This window comes from Varanus komodoensis, unplaced genomic scaffold (genome assembly GCF_004798865.1).
Source record: "Varanus komodoensis strain SLA01 unplaced genomic scaffold, ASM479886v1 scaffold7_1, whole genome shotgun sequence".
In the NCBI taxonomy this organism is placed as follows: Eukaryota; Metazoa; Chordata; class Lepidosauria; order Squamata; family Varanidae; genus Varanus; species Varanus komodoensis.
The window spans coordinates 12,708,108-12,730,312 of record NW_025336479.1 but is presented as its reverse complement, the minus strand read 5'-3'; the positions used below and the strand labels follow the sequence as shown (position 1 = coordinate 12,730,312).

At 41.4% G+C, this 22,205-nt stretch overlaps 1 protein-coding gene across 1 annotated transcript in view; it reads right to left on the bottom strand.

Moving 5' to 3' along the window:
* Nucleotides 1–122: 122 nt before the first annotated feature.
* The window catches only part of CACNA1A (calcium voltage-gated channel subunit alpha1 A), a 220,110-nt gene continuing 198,027 nt past the window's right edge, over nucleotides 123–22,205 (bottom strand). Inside the window, exons 46-48 of the mRNA XM_044454096.1 lie at nucleotides 18,243–18,438; nucleotides 16,309–16,556; nucleotides 123–785 (exon numbers count right to left, since the gene is read on the bottom strand). Of these exons, the coding sequence (XP_044310031.1) occupies nucleotides 123–785; nucleotides 16,309–16,556; nucleotides 18,243–18,438 (1,107 nt within the window). The remainder of the gene's footprint in view (nucleotides 786–16,308; nucleotides 16,557–18,242; nucleotides 18,439–22,205) is intronic.

Below are 22,205 nucleotides of genomic sequence, written 5' to 3'. Positions count from 1 at the left end.
TGGTTATTCTTCCGCCCGCCCGCCTCTACCAGCTTCCCTCCCCCCCAACTGGGAAATTCATCCCTCTCGGGTGTGTGTGTTGCGTGTGTTTTGCGCACGTGTGATGTGAAACCACTTCTAGGTTAGCAGCAGTCGTCCTCATCAGTTTCACTATAAGGTTCATGCAGTCCTTTGCGTGATCCTGTCCCACGCGATTTGGCTGGTCCATGCGAGTGATAGTATCCATTGGGCAGCCGCCGCCCGTGCCTGGAGGGGGAGAGAGAGGACGAGCTGCTGCCCACCCGGGAAGTTCTGGGCGACCGTCCTGAGCTGCTCCCCTGCTGCATTGTCTCATAGGAAAAGGCCTCTTCTCCGGCCGGGCCAGTGTACTCCGGGCTCCGGTAGTAGCCACTGCCGTGACGAGGTCCTGGGTGGGGCTCAGAGACGTGTGGGGCCGACCACCGGCTGCTGGCGTGGCGGTAGGCCCGGGGCGAGTCGTTCCGCGGCGGGACCGTGTGCCGCTCCATCGCGGGAGACCTGCTGCGGCGCTCGGCGAGGTGGTGCTCGGCGGGCAGCGAGGGGTAGCGCCTCGGTGCTGGGCTGGATATTCGGCTGGGGTGCACGGGCTGCTGCTGCGGCTGCTGCGGCTGCGGGGGCCCGGCGTTGACGGCCTTGCGGACCACGGGGGAGTAGGAGACATGTGGCCGGGGTGTTGAAGGGGTCTGTGGGAGCTGGCGGCGTCCTCGCTTCGGGGTGCTGGTGCCAGACGTTGAGAGGACTGGACTCCCACTTACGGAACTACTGCCCTACACGAAAATTGAAACAAAGGAAATCAAAAAGAAAAAATATACAAGGAAAATCAACCAAGAAGAGACAGGAGGAAAAGTGGGCAGGATTTCGGGTGGGGTGAGGTTGACACGGAGACCAGGACGAGAAAATAAGGGAAGCAACGGAACGAAAAGAATTGAATGGCGAAAATAATTAAAGCAACAGCCACATCAGGGTGGACGGGAATCGGAGGGAGAGGAGGGCAAGGAGACAACCAAGAAGGGCAACAATAATAAGTAAGTATTAATAAGAATTAAAAAGAAATTCAACACAAAAACAAAAGCAAAAAGAGAAATGAGAAATGGAATTTTTGTAAGTTCCAGGGTTTAAAACGTAGCAAAAAGCTTTTAAAAATTACTTGCACGCTTCCAAAGAAATAAAATTAAAAAGGAAAGCAAAACAAGAGGAGAGAAAATCAATTTATTAAAAAGAAAATAAAAAAAAAACAGTTTGAAGGAGAGAGGTGGGGCGGGGGGGTTGCAAAGCATGGGTCATACTGCATGTTATCAAAAAGCGATTGAGGGGAAACTCAGAAAAGAAAAATATCTGGAGCTGAAAGAGGAAGTTGTAGGCTGGAACAGATAAGGGCAGGATTCGGGAAGTGGCAGTGGGTGAGATTAGGAGTAAGGATCTAGCAAGGAGAGATGAGGGAGAGCACTGGGTCTGGAGAAGTTTGGAACCGAGCCGAACTCTTGAGGGATTCTGTGGAGAGCTGCTGCTCTGTGCTCAAGACATGTTTGACCATCAGTGTTTTCTCTGTCGGTGTTGCTTGTGCACTAATAGGAAAGCCCATTCATTGCCAGCACTCTGGCCCCGCGGCCTTTGCTCTGAGTGCCTCCCATCATGGATAGATGGATGGCCTACCTTCTACATTTCCCTGGTTTGGCAGGAAGAAAATCCCCACACCTGCCATATGCCCCTCTCATATGCCGCAAACTTGCTAAGTAAATGTAAATAACGGTAATACGGTCCATCAGTCGTATTATGGATAGTGTCACCATGGCTGGTAGAGACACGTGATGAGACACCCCCCCCCCCCCCCAGACATTGCCACCATTCTTTCACCTCCTATCGCTTGCCGCCAGTCTGTGCCATGCATCCTGCTTCTGACTGGCCATGCCCTGTAGAAAAATACGTGGACACTAGATGCGTGTTCTCATTTCAGCCATGCCTGGACAAGTTAGTGGAAGCAGTGTGCCCTCTCTCCAGTCTAGGAGGGCCCTGAGCCAAGGGAGGCTTTCTCCAACTTTGTCTTTATTGACTTGCACTGTTGTCCTCTGAATATAATTAAGGTAAAACAGTGTATGCTTAGAAGGGGGAAAAGCCTACAACTTCCAGCATGCTTCAGCCTTTTTCTGGCTAAACATGTATAAAATTGCACCCTCAATGTTTTCCCATTGCTCAAAATGGCTGAGAGGTAACAATACACCAGATCAAAATACCAGCCCCAAACTTAAGAATAGGTACTTTGTGCAAAGCCTCACTGAGGCTGATAGACTTTTGGGAGCCCCTTTGTTAACACACAGGCACTATAATATGGTGGATTCTAGGGATGGGTTACACATTCAATTTTGCTCAGGTTTTCATTTTTTTCCTACTTATTTCATTTGATCTGTATGCATTTTCATGCATGTATACACATTTTTCTATGCATTTTTGCAAGCAACATTTTTCCATTAAGTAAAGCCTTTTTTTCAAAATATACACGTTTCTGTGTACTTTTGCAGATGTACACATTTTTTCAAACTATTTTTCATTAAACATTTTGTGTACATTCTTCAAAATATTTCATGCACACTTGTATGTTTTGTGTGCATGTTTAAATGCCTGTACTTTATGCACAATTATTCACAAGTTACACTTTGAATTTCAAGAAATAATGGATTTTTGATGTCTACTGTATTCTGATTTCTCTTTAGGCTTGGGAAGTGCAAATTTGATAAATCTGCATTGAAATGCAAGCAGCATGAATTTGTCCCCCATGCACTGTTGATTCTTAACTTGAACAAGTGGCACAAGTCACACTTCTACAGTTTGTGACCTATTCCTGCTTATTGTCTTAATCCTCCTGTTCTGTTTCTTACCTTTACATTTCCTGGTGTTTTTTTCTTATAGGAGGTTAAAATGTTCATTTGAGCCTATTTCCTGTTACTTGTTCCCTATGTGTATGTTGTTACTGTTCATTTCAATTCAATTCAAAATGAAAATTAAATACACATTTTAAGCACTTTATATACAGCTCAATTTAACAAATGATTAAACCACACATGTAAAAAACTATGTGTTTCTGGATGATGTTTTGCACAAATGGTGCCAATCTGAGTGGGGGTGCAGGTTGTGCCATTTTGTGCAAAATAGCACCTGAAAAATAAATGGCTTAATGAACTAGTCTTACCAAAGACACATGCTTTCCCAGGACCAGGTTTTGTGAAAATATTATTGATAGTTTTAAAAAAGTGTGGAAGTCACTGTCCATTTTACAGTTGGAAGTCTGTGAAAAATCTTTGCTTGTTCTGTTTTTTATCAACAGAATAGAAACTGAGAAGGAATTCTGGTGAGTTAAGACAAGTCAGATTTCCCTGTTTCAGTGCATCCCTGGTTGTAGGATATTTTGGATTTCCAGATCCAAGGTCAGAGATGGATGTCCCACCTTGGAACTAGAAATTGTTCTGACCCCACTCTACCCTTTTACAGCTAACAAGAAAAGAACTGGCTGGCATGTCAAGATCAGGAACTTGAACTTGGAGAGCTGGTAAAATGGGTGTTCTGTGGGACAGGAAGGGGAGTGCAGAGGGTAGGATGCAAGATTTCCTGTGTTCTCCACAGGTTCCTTGCCCCCTTCTCCAAAGCACCTCCACTAGACAGCCAAAACTGACTAAAAATACACAGCAGGAGATGCAGGGAAGCAAAGATCTTCACTGATCCCTCCATTCTTCCCACTTTGCTAAGATGCTTTTAAGCCTCTAAGTTTGGGGGCTTCCAGGCATCACAGATGCAAGCCACAGACTTGTGCCCTAAGTGCAGTTTATCTCAAACCCTTTTCATCACTATTGATTGGAGGAGTCCCCTCCAACTATCAGTTTCTCCTCCTCCTGCCACAGGCTATGTTCCTTAGGAAGTTTGTCACTTATGATGGGGACCATTGTGGCTGATTCATGCTATTCTTGTCTTAAGACTAGAGCCTAACCTTGGAACTTTTTGATGCAGACTATATAGAAACTAACCTGTTTATTTCATTTTTATGCTGCCTCAGTCTTAACCTTAATCTATCTTTTATCTTTGGAATCTGGAATTTGATACTCTAAGAATTATTTTCCCCATGGGTCAGATCACACTTTCATACTGCACATTGAAAGGTAAGAGGAAAGCAGAATGAAAGTCAGTGGTGTCATTTTGAGGCCCTGTGGATAAAAATAATGGCAACTCCCATAAAAGAAGTTAGTAGCCCTCACTGCCCAGCAAGCTATTCTGCAGATCAGCCCTTCCAGGGTTCAGAAAGTTCAAACATTTCTCCTGATGCTAGAGAATGGGCCTGTGAAACTGAGGCAGTATTTTCACTAGTTTAAGGTAGAATATATACTCTTAGATCATATCTATCCATCCAGCCCATACTTTCATATACCATACATCCACCCTCAACTAATTTTACTGATACCAGAACTTGAACAGCCAACAACTAAGAAATGCAGAGGATCAGTTACTTAGCTGTAGAAGGGCAAATTGAAGGTTGACCTAGACTGACTCAGGTAAAACAGATGGGACAGTCAAGGTGAAAAGATGGTGTTAGGCTATGCCTTCCAGGCTGCAGCTCAGAGAGTAGCAGAAAATAAGAGAAAGAGGCTTTATGTCTTCTGGGGAAAAGCAGCTTAAATATGAATGGAAATCTCGCTAGGGACAATGACTCAGTGCACAATAACAGACAGTAGGACCTAATTAATTCTAAATGCAGAGACAAGTGAGCAAAATGACAATGAAATTCCCAGTTGGACCAGAAAAATAATGCCCCCAGAATAATGGCATTGTCAGTCAGTGGCCACCAAACATTAAGGAAAAAGGTACAGTTGGAGAAAACAGTTTAAGAATCTCTCATGACTATCTCTGTGTAGGAAGGCAGATGAGAGGAGGAATCCTGATGGTGATTAAAGCTGGCTAACAGAGGGTGCAAAGAGTGGAGAAGCTGGTAATTTTTCATCAGGAGATACACATTCCTTCACTGAGCTGCACAGAGCCTAGGTTCCATGCTATATTAAAGATATTGTTAAATGACTGGGGCTGTACATTTGTAAAATTAAATTAGTTTAGTTTTGTCTTTAGTTTGTCTTAGTTTAGTAAGACAAGAAACGGTGATCAGGTTCACATCATGGCAAATAACTCCACATGGTTTCCATAGTGTGGGGATTTTTGCCTGAACTAATTGGTTAGATGGTCATGTGATTCCTTGAGCAATGTGGTGCCTGCTCCCCCCCCCGTCTTGTCCTCCACTCTTGCCATGCATCTGGGCAGCCTCTATGAGCAAAATCTCTGGTTAACTGAGGTTTTGAGGTGGGGTTTCCCACTTCCCCTTTCTGAGTGCGCCTTCATCTCTATAACACTTGCTAGACACTTCAGCCCCCAAAGAAATATTGATTAACTCTTAATAAACATGTTTGCTGCAATTGGCCTCTTTTTCCCGCTGTGCCTGCTTCTCTAGTTCTAAAAGTAAGCAGGAAGATGGGCATATTGATTGGACAATAGAGATTAAAGCAAGTGATGACATGTAGAGAATGGATGTCTGAGTGACCATTTTTGTGGCAGCTCTTTCTATAGGACTCTATGGTGTTTCCATACCAACAGTGGGAAAATGAAGGTCCTGGATTTGGACAACTGGAAAATTGTGGAAACCTAAGAACACCAAAGGTACCAGAAACACCATGACTGGGTCCAGACAACATGGCAGACCAACAAATTTAAGAAATCTCCATGGTTTCTCATGATGTGTGAACCTGGCCTGTATTTTTAATGTCTGAATTGAGCAAGTTAGGAAGAAGCAGAAAATACAGTGCTGATAATGAGACAATCTGAAATATCTGTTTCTGTTCATTAGCCAAAGCTGACTGGATTACCAGGCTGAGGAACCATGAGAAGGGGGAGGATGAAGAATATCTTTGTAAAGATACAGCCAGATCACAGCCCGAAGAGTCCTTCTTGGCAACAGTGGAAAGAATACACAAAATGTTGTCAAACATCCTTTGTCATATGAGATTACTACCAATTACTTTCTTAAGCTCCTGAAATGGGAAAATCCATGGTCAGTTCTGAGAACTATCCTTCTCTGTTCTTCTCCTAGGAAGTTGAAAGTAAGGATTCCTAACTAGCAAACAATTGTTCCACAAAGCCAACAATATTCTTTTATAACACCACATTTAGTATTAGTCTTAATTAAAATTTAATTTGATTAAAACATTTCTATGCTGCCCTTTGTAACAAGCCTCAGGAGGGTCTTTCAGTAAGAAAATGTATCAAAAAAGATGGATCTTATGGCAGAAAACTAATGAGATCAAAGATGTACACATCTGTGGTTAGGCTAGGAAACATTGAGGCCTCTATTGTTTGATTCACGCATGCATGCTAATCTCTTTTTCTCAATTTCTCATACTACAGTTCTCCTATGCCCACTGATGAGTAACCCCTGTTGAGTTTGATGAGGTTTATTCCCAGGTAACTAGTATAGGATTACTGCCACAATGATTTATCACAATGACAGCCAAATCTGTTCACTGAAAAATAATGCGTTTGAGTTGTTATGAAGTTTTAACTATAGTGATTGTTGTGACAGCTGATTCACACTTGCAAGTCTCAGTGAGAAGGGAATGTGCATGTCTGAACAAGCCTATAACTGTATAGAATCAAGTGCATCCAGAAAGGAAAATGTCAACATAATAAGAAAAAATTGAAGGGCTGTTGCAGGATGCATTAGTCATATGGTGTGTGTTACTTGGATTTGTATTTATTGACAGTCATCTAGATTAAAATTGTTGCTAATGAATTTAGCCTCACTATAGCCTCTTTCTTGAGAAATTACTACTTTTTTGGTGCCCATGGTCCTACAAATGGAAGGGTAAAACTCAGAGTTCAGGACTTGCTTTTTAATTGAAGCCCCTGGCAGAACTGCAACTTGAACCAACAACTCTAAAATCAAACATGTTCCCCTCCATCCTCAAATTCTAGTGGTAAAATAATTCCTTCCCTAGGATGCTCACTGACATTTGAAGCAAGATGTTTTTCAGTTATTGTGTTAGGTAACCATGGGCAAGTTATTTCCACTCTTTAGTCTGTTATTTTACCACTTAGTACCAAAGATTTAAATCTCATTGTGATGGATTTCTTCAGATAAGAAAAGACCAGAAATGCGACAATGTCACGCAATGGTTCAGCTCCATCAGACTGTTATCAGAAATGCCAGTAACAATGTCCCTAGTAGCTGAAGAGCGTCTAGCACTGAGTCCTGTTACAGAGTTGTTAGCATTGGTTAAAGTGAGGAACTAGGGATCTTTTCACCCAGGCAGAGGCAGCTCTTTTTTCTGTCTTAGATAACAGACTTGGTACTTCTCTGAGCACAGAAGATCCAGCATGGATTATTGTGGCCACCAAGAAGATGAGACAGTTATTAGAGTAGCCTTCCTCGACTTGAGGTCTTCCAGATGGACTGGGCTACAACTCCCATGCTAGCTGGGGATGATAGAGGTAGGGCAGCACATGTGAGAGTTTACCTGGTTGGGTACAGCTGTCCTACAGTATCTAAACTCAAATTTCTTCTGGTGATTTTAACAAAAGTTAAGTATGTAGATACAAATGAAAATTGCCTAGCCAACAACTCTTGTGCTCTAAGGTAACAACATACTTAAAGGCCACAAGGCAGGTGCTGGGTTTAAATCGAACAATCTCATCAGAAACCCCTTCCATCTTGTAAACATTGCAGAGCTTTTTACTGACTGAAGAAGCATTCTGATTAAATGTTGACATTAGACAGCTAATAACATTGCTTCTACCAGAATGGTTACTTTCTTCTACACATAGAATCTTGCTTTCATTAATGTGCTTCACCAAGTATTACTCATGGAGTATTATGCTAAATAGTGATGTTTATTAATAGCTTTCTCTAGGTAGCAGACTTAAGAAACTAGGCACAAGATTGTTTAGGCTTAGCTGGGTATTTTCCAGTTTATTCTGACCACTAACATGCCAGATGAAGATGGGGATTTTCCAGCTCTTGCAGATGCAGTAAAAGTGAAGTGACTGTGGGTCTGTCAGATGACTACTGGGACAAAACAACTTCAGAGAAGCAGGTTAAGTGTGAGAATCCAGTTAGGTATGGGAAATCAGCTTGAATTCAGCTTGGTACATCTGGAAAGTGGCTCTGGACAACTTTTTCAGAGAGTAGTGTAGTAATGATGCTGAACTTTTATAGCTCAGGTCAAACCATCAGCTGCTCTGGAAATGGTATGAAAAAGAAAATGGCTCTTACTAGCTAGGGTGAGTTGATTGTAAACTGGTCAACCGCTACTCTTAAGGTGGCACCTTAGGAGAAACTACCCATCAACTGGAGCAGGACAACCCCTGGACTACACCAAGCAGAAATATGTGGAAGTTTTCAGAGAGAGCTACTGACATGCTCGAAACCTTTTGTCTTGTTGTTATGTGCTGTCAAATCATCTCTATCTTATGGTGACTTTTTAATGGCTTTTTAATGAATGCCCTTCAAAATATCCTGTTCTTGAGAGCCCTGTTCAGCTCTTGTAAACTCAAGGCTGTGGTTTACTTTATGGAATCTTTCCATGACATCTTTGGTCTTCCCTTTCTTTTTCAGAATATTCACAAAGTTCTTCTGCAGCACTGCTTTTCAAACAGATGTTTTCTTCCTGTCACCTTTCTTCATTGTCTAGCTTTCACACCTAACATAGTGATCAGTAATGGAGAATCTTGGCCTTTGTTTCCAGTGAAACATCCTTACATTTGATCATCTTTTCTAGTTCCTTCATTGCTGCCCTTTCCAAGTTTCAGTCCTCTTCTAATATCTTGGCTGCAGTCTCCATTTTAATTAATGAATGAACCAAGGTATGCAAGATCTTTCAAAATTTCAGTACCTTCGGTGTGGACAATAGTCATGATTTTTGTTTTCTTAATAGTCAACTGCAGTCCTGCTCATGCATTTCTTCTTTCCATTTCATCAGGAGTCATTTCCGTTCATTGCTGCTTTCTTCCAGCAATATGTCTAGGTATTGCAATCTATCAGTAGGCTAGAGGAAGATGACAAGTAGAGCCAGGGAAAAATCAGAGAGAAATGATGAAGGCTCAGATAGCTGTATAAATTAATCTGCCCCCGGTGAACAACGCAAAGGCCCAGGTATCATACAGGTGGTGAATGAAGTTTGAAAATAATCTAGATTGAGCTGGAAACAAAGAAACCCAAGGGGGTAGTAGAATGAATATGAAAGTGAAAAGGACAGACAGCATCTCAAGACCTGGGATGAGCAAATCCATAATTTTTGAGACTGTAGGCTTGTGGATACATGCTATACAGGGAAGAGAATGAAGTGCTTACCTCAGAGGGAACACAGAAACGGCATGGAGACCTGTTCCGATATGACAATGGTGGTTGATGGCAGAAGATAAGAGACCTGACTGTGCAAGTCTGAAATAACACCCAGACTATGAAAGTAAAAAAACGTTTAGACAAGTTTAAACCAAAGGAAACACCACTCGCTGGTAATGTTTAAAATGGATCCCTTAGGAATGTGGAAACAAAGTTTACCAGCTATCAGTGCTTTCTTCCTTAAAGTACTTCTGCACTGTTATATTTGAAAGTAGATTCCCTGCTTCAGTTTAAGAAGCAACTGTCTCAGCTTATAATGAGTAAATTGTAATCTGGAATAGGGAAAAAGAGCAAGGATGGAAGGAAGGAAGGAAGAAAAGCAAAACCGTATCAGGAAAGAAACAATCCCCCACTTTGGAATTCTAATCAGGAAAAGCAGATGCACGCTGGGTTTATATATTTATTGTATTTCTATTCCACCATTTTTCCTTTCAAGAAACTCAAGGCAGCTTACATAATTCTCTTCCTGAGTCTCATGCTCTTATCCACTACACCACAATGAATAAGTTCTTATATGCTAATTTATATGCCTATAAGTGTGCATGTATATGCTTATTATTGGAAATCCACCCACAAATATTTCAGCAGAATTTCTCTTTGTCTATGATGTGGGGGCTCCTTCTGCATGAATTGTCACATATATCCATCTCTATGTATGACATACTTATTTAAATGCAGCTTAATGTGCATGTTGTGAATCTTTTGTACAGTATATTTATTTTAAAAATCTATACAATTTTTCCATTAAACAAATACCACCAAACAGTGGTAGTGAATTCCCAGTCTATCCCACTGTGAGTTGTAATGTTTTGGATTCTATGAGAATCAGGGACCAATTACACATTCTGACACGCATATTTTTTATTATTTTGTGTAAGTGTAGGACTGTGGCACTTCAGGAGGGGAGGGTTTAACCTTTTTTCACTTGTTTTGGTAAGAGAAAATTTAAAACCTGATCTGCACTTACACAAAAGTAAGGGATCAAATGTACTCACATGAAAGTAAATAGAAATACCAGCATCAGCTATACTGACACAATTAGTAGAACACATAGTATGGCCTTCAAAATCTTTGGAGACCATCTGTGTTTATGTATGTATATAGTTATGTATCTATCTCTGTGTCCCTACTGGCATTTGTATGTATGTATGTGTGTTTTGGTTACTTGGTAAGATGATATTGAACGTAGCCATATATAGAGGCTTTTATTTTCTAGAATAATAAAAAGATATTCTGTAAGAATAATTTTATCAGATTCTTTCTGCAATGGGAGGGAATCCCTCAATTCTTCAGGGAAAAGTTCAGAACATAGAACCTATCTCTCTTGAAAGTTCAATAATCAAGGTGGTTCCACTGATTAGGTGCCTGCATTCCCAGGATTTCCCTCTTTTTTGGTCTTGCTGTGCCCTTCAAGAACCCTTCCATATACACTATGCACTATGTGTGTTCGTCACATGTATGCATATATGGCATGCATGCATGTGGAGGGAATGTGTTTATTTTACATCTTTTCTTCGGATGTGACTTGTATGTGTGCCTGTCTGTCTCTTTAGGTGCAGCTTCATTCCAAACTTTCCAGATTCACAAACCTCAGAGAGTTCAGTGCCACCAGCCTAACAACAAAGGGGTCACACCACAGACACTGGAGAACGAGGCCAGCGAGCTGGGCAGGGCCATCCGCTGGATTGTTTGATTTTTGTTCTCTGCTCACCAACCATCTTACCTGCGCCCGCCCCTCGCCGTGACAGCAGAGCCAAGCACAATGGATACAGAAATAAACATGTAAATAAAGGTAGATTGGCCAGGAGACCTCCAGTAAAGCGTCCAAATTGCCCAAAGGAAATAAACAGTAATGAAAAAGTGCCTTTGTGTGGCATACAGAAGGGGCTACACTTAAAATAATGGAATACAAGACCTTAAAAAGAGCATTTGTTATCCAGTTGTTCCAGTTTCATTCCTGAAAATCACCCAACAAAACTGCAGCAGAGCTCGTATATGTTATAGCAGGATGCCTGTCTTGGGAGCTTATAGTATTTCTGATCAGAACATTAGACATCTATTAAAATGGAAGGCACAATTCTTCCTTTGGCTCTACTACTGCAATGTAAACAAGAATGCACCTGGTGGAGCTACTCCATTTGAGTTTGGATGCGCTTTCCTTTGCCCTTTGCAGGATGCAATGTTTAGGGGAGACAACACAATGACTCTAGGCTTGCAATTCTGGCATTGCTGCAACTCCAAAGCAATGGTTCTAGAAATGCGAGCACTGCATCAATTGCAACTTAGTGATGCCAGACCAGGTCTATGAAAACCAGGCCTGATTGGGTTCCCAGTCTGTGTTGGATCTATGAATTGTCTGGCATGGGGTTTTGAGAAGAAGGGTGGAAAGGTGGTATGGCGAAAGTGAAGGCATCTCTCAATTAAGCACTTGCTGAGGTGAGAGCAAAGGAAAAAAATCATTTGAAGCAACATGCCAGAGGTTCCTCTGCACCATTTACTGGAAATAGAGTCCATTTATATTGATCCAGTGGGAACATTAACCACACCTATCGTTTCGAATCTCGGCAATGGAAAGTGTTGTTTATACTGACATGTCATCTTCACCACTGTCTTAAAAAGATTTAGGACATTTCTCTGCATGCTTAGACAGAAAAAAGTTCCACAGCTGTGAGCATTTTCCAACCAACATGGGGAATTCTGGGAGTTACAGGACATGCAAAAGATTGCATCCTTAACTGTTGTTTCCTCTCTGCACAGATCTCTGGGAGCTGTATTAGAAGCAGGCATCTCTTGAAATCCTTAGGGAACTACAGTTTTCAGGATTCTTGAAGGTATTTGTAGGAGTGTAGTATTTGGGTATAACGTAGATGTACCCTGTGATGCTTCTATGGGGAATTGTCTATAAAATGTGCTGCTATGTCTCTGTCTTCCTTTCTTAGGTCAGCTGACCCTCTTACAGAAGGAATGGAGTTCATCATTCATTGGGCCTCAAGATGCATCCCAAATACATTATAGCAATTGTAAAACGTTTCCACAAGGGCCATTTCTGTGAGATACTCCGTCTTGCACAAAGGGAGGCTCTTTACTGTTAAAAAATACTAGGTATACAATAGGGAAGGACACCGGTTCTAAAGAATGTTATCACAATTTTTTAAAAGTATTCAGCGGTGGCATAACATGGCCTTACTTGAGAAACCAAGTCTTGCATGGGAGCTGTTGCAGCAAAAAAGCACATTAATTTGAGCAATATGAAAATAAAACAATTCTCTTCTGAAGAACAGTTTCAGCAGTTTAAAAATGGCATAGTATGCACAAAGAAGAACTAGGGTGTGTTTCTTCTATATGTAACACATCTCCAATGGGGAACACTGGTAAGTATTAGAGTGTAATTCAGTGGTGGAAGGGAATGACAAGGCATGTCACTGTTCACTAATTATGCCACAAATCCCCTAGATCAGGGATGCTGAACTACGATTGGTTCAGGGACCAAACTGCTCCTGCCAGACCAGCCTGGTGAACTGGATGACATGTGGGGGTGTAGCCCTGTTCCTGAAGCCCTTCCCCAGCCCTACCTCATTTGCCCTTCTCTGTGATGAGAAAGTTTGGAGAAAGGATTCAGCTGACACCGTAAGGAGCAGCTTCTCCATCCACTGGTGACGCTAGGCACCTCCTTCATGTCCCCACTCTGATGCTGCCTAGCACACTATGACTGGGTTATGGCCCAGGAAACACTAGTATGGTTTGCACCAAATTCTAGGTGTAATTACTGATTAGTTTTCCAGTTATAGGTCTGATTGTGGGGAAGGTGCCTGGATTCCTTATTAAAGATATTTCCACACATTTATTTTTCAACAGTTCAAGCTTCCCATTTCCAGCTTTAAGAATAATTTTGTTGCATCTTGATGAGTTCAAACATACTGTGTTCTATATAAGAGTCTCTATAAAAGATGCATTTATAAAGGTCTTTTTTTTTGCCTCCATGGCCAATCAGGAGAAGCAAGCTATGAATTTGTAGTGTGAACACCTCTGCAAGGCTCCCCTGAAAGAAGTGAACTAAACCTTTTCATCGGTTGCTAACTAAAAGACATGGCAAGGATGTGGGCTGAACACAGTTGGCCATGCATTGAAAGGTGCTCTACTTTACAAATGCTACTTTCACCTTAATCCATACTTACCAGGTTTACTTAGCAAGTTTGTGATGGCTTAGTGTTTGCAGGCTAAACAGAGAGTGAAGGATATAAAGGACATAATGCCTTCCCTTAAAAACTTTGCCTTCCCCAACTGATGTGGGACGGGGGCGACTGGCCAGTTATCCATGTGAATTAAAAATAAGAAAAAAGAAAATGGAAAACAAATTGCTAACAGATACCACTACTACACTAATAATGTCCTTTGTAGCAAATGAACTAAAATTGACTTTAAAAACAAAGCTGATTAGTTATCCTTAAAATCATCCTCTTTGCTGAAGGAATAAATGTGTATGCACAAAGTGAATGCCCCTGAATGATAACAACAAAATAATAGGGTCTTGACAAAGGAAAGCTTTTTGCCAAGTCTAAATTAAAGGTATGAACAATTGTAATTACTGGGATTTTTAAGTATGGTTAGCTGAAGAAGAATTGATACAGGGAGCCTACATGGAGTAATTCTTAATAGAACAACCATCTTTTATCTATAATCTTTTTTGGAATGTTCCTCAGAGCATCCTCTCATGTCTTTAAATTTCAGTTTCATTAGATAGCAACCAGTGAAGAGAGAGACCTCCATCCTCTGATACTTTTTTAGTCCTTTTAAAGATAGCCAGACAGAATTCAGAGTCCACATCAGGGCTTTTTTTGTCATCGAATGCACCTTTTTTTCCAATGGATTTTACGAAGTGATTTTGAAGCAGATCAGCAGCAAACATCATTAACATAGTGCCTGCAGGCTGCTTTTGTGTTTGCTATCTGCTATCCGATAGTGAGTGTGTGTGGTTGCGCTTACTGCCCATGACTTGAGTTCCAGCACCTTTTTTGTTATAAAAAAAGCACTGGTCCACATAAACCTTGCTTTCCAATTCCATGTCACGTAGGTAAGTAAAAAAAGTTAATATGACATGGACCTCTAGGGTGGGTCAGCTCAATTTTTCATTAATCCAATAAATTTTCCCTGAGTTTTGGAAACAGCTTGACTCTCTTGAACTAGATTTACAAAGAGGAAAATCCCATCATAAACTGGAAGTCAGCCAGTGTAACGTAACATTAAAGAAAGAAAGAAAGAAAGGAATGAGGAAGAGAATGCAAGATCCAGCGAGTCACACAGATATATCAGTCTATTCTATCCTGGGCCAAGAATATTATTAAGACATATAAAAAACATTGCCAAGGAGGAATCAGTGTGACTACCACAAAGTAAAAGTCTGGTCTACCAAACATGTAGATGGGGGTGTTCCAAGAGACTTGGAGGAAAGAAGTTGATTAAAGTCCCTCACCAACGGGTAGATTCTTTTATGGATCAGAAGTGATTTAAAAAAAGAAGTCAGTCAAAGAAGGAATAAATGGACAATTTTCACTATGAAGGGAAATAATCCAAGGAAGCACATGGGACCAGTGCTACTTAATTTGCCCACACATGGTCTGGACTTGTGGCTGAGACCAAAAGTATTTAAGATGGTAAAAACCAGATGGTGAAGTGTTCAAAACAAACCACATGAATGTACATCCAAAGTACATGAATGTGCAACTGCATGTTTGTTATATTCATTGTAATTAAGTGCAACACGACTGCAGAAATATGCTGATGAGATTTAAATTGGCTGTGACTACACTGGAATAAAATTTTGAAAACATTTGCTGGGGCGGTGAGAAGGGCAAGCTCAATATTAGGAATAATTAGGAAAGAATAGAAATAAAACAAATATTGAAATGTATTATGCCACATGCTTCTGATACATTCATGGTTCCATTTAAAATATTATGAATAGTCATTAAGTCCTTACATTAAAAATCCTATCGTAAAGATAGAAAAAGTAAATAAAATGGCAACTAACACAACCAGTGTGTTGAAGCACATTCCTTATGAGGAAAACAAAAGATTACTACAGTGGGGGTGATAGCAGTGTATAAAATGATGAGCAAAGTGGAGAAACACAAAGATTTAACACATTCATGGTGGATCAGTCTGTCAGTAGCCATCTCTCATGACAGCTAAATGGAACAACCATGCAGGGCAGGCTCAAGCCATTTTGCTGCTTGAAGCCAAGGACAAAATGATGCCCCACCCACATACACATTACATGTTCAGAAGGGCTAGCAATAGACTCTTACTTCAACACTGCGCTTGAAGCCCGCTTATGAAGTGCGGGGTTCACTGTGTAGCTTATACAAGTCTGTCCTCGAACACCTCACCACCACTTCCTGTTCCTGAGCATCAGCCTCCTCACTCTGCCTAACTGTAAGGCCAGCTCTGTTTCCATGTTCATGGAAAATGTAATGTGGATTACCAGATGTTGGAGAAGAGTGACAGAGGACAGCTATTGCCTTCATATCCTCTTTGTGAGCTTTCAGAAGTATCTGGCTGGCTGCTGTTTTAAGACAAAATGCTGAGCTAGATGGATCTCAGGAAATATCTTACAAATGTGCTTATTCCATATCCTCAGTACACTATCTTAGTAATGTGAATGCCCCTGAACTGTCTGAGTATATGCAGCTAACATACTGACAGAGCCTGCTAGTCCTGTTTGGGCTAAGCAGGCCATTAATTCCCATCAAAGAGACCCAGACACTGTTGACTGGGAGAGTGATTGGACCTGAATTCCCTAAGAACACAGATGTGCTCAGGTCCAGCATGTGTCCCTAGGGGGAGAGCATGGAATGGAAAGCCACACCCACCTGCCTGTGAGGCATGTGGTCTCGGCCCTCACTGGGTGAGCGGGACCAGCGGCGATCTCTGGAGCGAGGCCGTCCATATTCGTGCCTCTCTTGTGAGTACCGCTCCTTGTCAGAAGATGTGTGGTGGTGGTGATGGTGGTGGTGGTGGTGATGGTGCTTCCGATCTTTTGGCCTGCCCCGCTCTTGGTCTCTTTCTTTGGGAGGTAGGTCACCCGACTGTGTGGTCATACTGAGGTCTGTGCCCAGCCCTGCCAGTGAGAAGGAGGAAAGCAGTTCTTGAATAGTTTGGTTTCAAATATGCATATACCAAGTTGCAGCCTGTCAACACACCCAGCCTTCAGTAGTCTAATGCAACCAGGGAATAACATTCTCAAGGAAATATTGCAGGCAATATTTGGCTTAGGCTGTCAAATATATGTGCCCAGCATGCTAAAAACCAGGTACACTGCTTTTCTAATCTGTCTTCTCCAAGTCTCATGTGGCCACTTAGGGCCAGACTAGACTGACATGGGCCATCTATGAATATTATCACCCACAGTTACTTCTAGTGCTAATAGCAGACAACTGGACTGGGGAGAAGATGTAAAACTACAGCACCAGGGGAAGCAACTTTTTTTTTTAATACCCATGCAATTTTCCTAATTAAAATTGTTCCCTCAAAGGTGCTATTCACCTAAAACATAAGATATCTATATGATACATTAATTTTACTCTGTGTGGCAAATAGCAGCTTCTAAGGATTGACTTTAGTCAGGAAAATAGTGCAAAAGGAAGGGATCTCCCCTCTTCCACCATGCTACAGTAGCAATTCGATCTACTCCTGTTAGACCTATTACTGCTATTTGCATTTTAACATGAGCTTATTAATAGATCGCCCATGTCATGTCTAATTTGGTTCCCAGAAGTTCCTTCACAGGTTTCCCATAAGCCCTCAGAAGGTATTTTTGGGATGCATACAGAGCCTTTCAGTTGCGGTTTGGAGAACAGGCCTACAAGGAAAAAGAGAAGGAAGGTCCTTGAAGCACGCCTTAACTCATTGCACAAATCTTAGGTGGGGTCAGTTACACAAGAGGCTTCTGGAAGATGGAGCAGAATTGCTGCAGTTTTGCACTCTCAATACACAATGCACATGTTTCATTTGGCCAATGTTTTTCCACAGTCTGATTTTCAGCCAGCATATTCTAGAAGGGAATATTAGAGCCCCTCTATCTTCTGAATCATCCATTTCATTTGACTTGGATCTTCCACGGAGCTAGTAAGACATGATGGAAACTTATGTGCTTCAGAATCTATTACCAAAGTTTTGTTTTAGAACACAATTAGGCTTAGGGTGCAAGACAGAAAGAAGTCCTACAACTCCCACCATGCAGGCCTGGGGCCTGCTGAGAGTTGCTGGATTTCTTTTCTATCCTTAACAAATTGTATGAGAAAGGATCACCACAGAAATAGATGTTTTGCTATAGCAAAAACAGCAAAGAGTCCCATACCACCTTAACAGCTAAAATATATATGACTCAAACTTTGGTGGACTAGTCCCCACTTCACTGAACATTGCGCCATAATATATTCATTAGTCTTTAAGGTGCTGTAAGACTTCTTGTTGTGTGGGAAAGTGAAAACTTGCACATACAATTGTATTGTTTACACTGTTGCCTAATTATCTTTGCTTATAACTTCTGACTTGTGACTATAATTCTAAGGCAACTCTCCTATAATTTACTGTCTGAAGTTGTGCTAGAGTAAATAAAGGACTGCATTAACATCTACAACTCAGGTAGGGAAACTGTGGTCCTTCAAATGCTATTGGACTCCCGACTTCCATCAGTCCCAGCCAGCACTGTCAATGGTTACATTGTTGGAAACTTAGTACAGTAAGATATGGAGGCCCACAGGTTCTCCATCCCTGCTTTAGGAGACCAGTCCCACAGTCCAACCTGTGTCCACATCTGTGTATCGACTGAGAGAGCGCTCTGATGTCCGGTGGCTCCGCTCTCGCCGCCGGTGATGTCGCTGGTTTTCCTCTGGGATTACTACTCTTTCCAGAGAGTAGTCTTCCAGGCGCATGCCTTTGGAGCGTGAGTGGCCCAACATTGAGGCAGAACGTTTCATGGGGCTTGCATCTGCGATAGTCTGGAAAGGAACAGAAGCCCAGAACAATAATAAAAGTGGTGTCCTTTATGAGGGCAAAACCCCATGGATGTGGCAGAAAATGATAAAGCAGCTATATTTATAGCTATCTAAGCAATTACTAAATAAGATATAATATAGCCCTAGAATTGTAGGCACTTCTCTGCATCCTCCCATCAAAGTTGCTGTCCAGTCCATATCCACAGTTATTAAATCATAGGTATAGATATGAATCTCTCTCCCTCTCTCACTCCATGTACACGTGCACGCACACACTCACAAGCACACACTCTTACCATAGAAGTTAGACAAAGCTGTCTGGGGAGTTATGGATTGCAAATTTTCCTTTTTGTTTACAAACCACTATTTCTCCCTCCCCCGCCCCATTCCCAATCTGTCCAAGAATAAAAGTATGGATGTAGCTGGTGCAATACAACAGTTGCTGTGTTGTTTTCTTCTCCCAAATCAGACAGAAGACAAGGTTGTAGAGGAGTTTTTTCAACTTAGCAGAAGCTTTCTCAGAGCATCTGACATGAACCACATCTTTGCCACAGGGTGCTCTTAATTTGAAGCTGAATATTACTTGACTCTCTCTGATTGAGACACTGTCAGTGTGTTACAAAGATGAAATCTGCTAATAGAGCAGCATGTTACAACACTTATAAGGACTCAGCAGGTTGCTCTCTCTGTTTCCTGTCATGAAAGAGCTGTGGCCTAAACAGGGAACTGCAGAAGAGCAGCAATAGGCATGCAAGTTTTCTTTACATTGAGAGAACAAGTCACTGGAATTTTATTTGCTGACCCCTATAAAGTCTGTCTGTCCTCACAACTGACTGTAGCATGCCTTGGTTGTGTTTCCTCCCTGCTGTTGTTTTCCTCTCTCCTACTCTTGCTCAACACATCTCTTCCATGGATACAAAGGACAGAGCCTCGGCATTTCGTAGGGAGGGAAATGAAGCTCAGTCATGACATAAAAAGAATGGCCTATTCTGAAGTGCTCAAACATCACACCAAACCTAACAATGCACACCAACCAGTCAGTAGTACTTCCATGGCTTGCTGAATGAAGTCCATGGCTTTTTTGTTACATTGCTGGAAGTAAGACCAGTGCAGGGCAAAAATCCACTTGGTGTTGCCTAGCATGGTAAAATTGCAGCCAGCAATAACTGCCCGATCTGCCCTCCTCAGTTCTGTTCTAGCCACTGCCTTGCACCCTTCTTGTATAGGATTCAGGAAATGTGAGCCCTGGCACTGGTTTGAGATCTCTGCTGTTTTTTCACTCCAAGATAGTGATTTCAACGTATTTTTTAACAGTTCTAGGCAGCCATCTCAAGGAGCAGGTAATTTTGAATCACAAAAGGATTGGTTCAGACCAATGACAGCCGAGGGCAATATTGTGATCAAAACACAATGTAATAATTTAGTACAAATCATTGTATTAAAAATCTGAATGTTGCCAATGTCCAGACATACATACATTCAACCATGAGTTGTTTTATATATACTGCTCTCTCTGTCACAAAAACAACCAACTATCAACTATCAGGCTAGGCTGACATCATGATATATTTATTTTCACATATTCCCAAACAGAAGCTGTGGTTCAGATTAGTTCAGCCAGAAATAACTCAGTTTAATGCAACAAGAAAAAAGCATTGAACAAAAATAAGCCTTAACAAAACAAAACAAAAACAAACAAAAAATCTACTTTTCTACTCCTAACAAGGTTTTTCAATTCATGGAAGGCTCTTTGATCCAGCAGAGGCTTCCAAGAACAAGAGGGAGATGACTTCTGCCATTTCTTCCTTTCTCCTGCAGTTCTCACAGCACCTGCCATGCTATTCCGCAGGGTCTCCCAACCCTCTGGGGAAGTTTCAAGGGAGTGCAGGAAGCCACAGAGGTAAGGTGGAATCAATGCAAATTGGCCCCTCAACTTTCCATTCACAGAAGCCTCCACAAGGGGAAAGAGCCTCACAGTATTTATATAACTTTATTACAAAGTCTTACGGAATATTTTGTAATGCTAAAAAAAAAAAAAAATCAAACATACTAGATTATTTTTACCAAACCAAATTGTTGTATGTAAATAAATTTAGAAATTACTGGTAGTTTTTAGTTTTAATACCCATGTAGGTAGTTTTAACACCTATAGAAAAGATCACATTATTTTAGGACAAATCTTGGACATCATTCATAAGCTCAGGCATTCCTAAGTGGTACAGTATCTGATCCATTTATGGTGTTTTTATGCAAATACACTGAATATTCCCTTGCCTTCTAAAACAATATTAAGGCATCAACTGCCATGTGTCCAGATTAAATTGTTATGACATGTCACTCATATGCCTTCCTTTATTACCTGCAGAAATGGTACTCTGAGATACAAACAGTCATGTCCCCTACAGCAAGGACTGACAGAATTAGTTATGTGTAACATCAACCATATTTCCTTGAGGCAAGATTTCTTGAGAGATGTTTGGGAAGCACCAGCAAATATAAAAACTAAAAAGCAAAGTCTGTCCAGAAAGAGCCATTAAACATGTCCAGGAACAGCTGCACAATATTCAACAGCTATCGTGTTGCAAAGTGAGCTGCCTCCCTAAATCCCTAGGCAGGAGTCTATCAAGTGAGTTTGACTCATAGTTTAACAACCTTCTAAGTGCTTCCTACAAGCAAAAATATTTTTCTTAGTCCATGCTGGGGAAGAAATAGCATTTTCTTCCTTTTTAGTTTATCTCAAAATACAGCAGTACTGGAACATCAGTGAAAGATCAATCCCACCCCTCCCTCCACGAAACCATATTTTGCCTACCAGAACATCACCATCATTTTGTTAAGTAGCGGTTTAATATAGACTTTTTATGGTTAGAAAAGGTAATATCCTCCATATGCAACCAACCATGTTTCTTACCATTTGTGAATGTTGTACTCCATTGCTACTTTTGTGCAGATTGGGGATCAAGGCTCCACAGAAAATCCCTGACTCAGGTAAGTTAACATTGCTCCATTATAGTGCAGGTGAAACTGAGGAGGAATCACTCAGAGATGTTACCTACCCTTGAAATGGCATTCATTCAGAAGGAAGGAGTGCTAGAAAATGAATTCAGGACTCCTTATTCCCTTGTCACTCAGTTTTGACCAAATAACCCTGGCCTTGGGTATACCGTTGAGAAGCCCTAGTATTCAGCCCTCCCTAAAATAATCCTGATAAAGGACTAACATCCTCTCTCAGAATCCCTCCCTGCTGTAGTCATCAGACTGTTCTGCTCCACGGGGAAAGAGGTGGATAGAGAAATTACTCACTTGTAAATGATGCCATCTTTCAGATGTCTTTCCCACCTATAGGTGCAGATGTGCATGCAACCAGACCTTCCAGAACTCTTTCTCCAGTGAAGAATAGTTGAGAACGGTTTACTTAGCATGGAGCTGCTTGTGCATGGTGAGCTAGTTATAATCAAACAAGTAATCAAAGAATAGCAAAGAACCTTTGAAAGAGGGGTAAAGCTGCTCTAGTCTCCTGAAGTTGCAAACCTGTGCAAGACAGAACAAAGTCCTACAAATACAATTCCCAGAATGTTCCAGACAGCCATACTGGGGTTGTAGGACTGCTTCCTATCGAAATATACAAGGGATTGTACCCCAGGATGCTTATGCTCCTACTTCATAGTTCCATGAAAATGTATTTCAACTAGTTTTTTGAGAGAACAGAACATGTGGTGGAGGAAGTCTGGGAAAAGGGTTCAGAAAGGACAGAGAAAATTTAGAACATG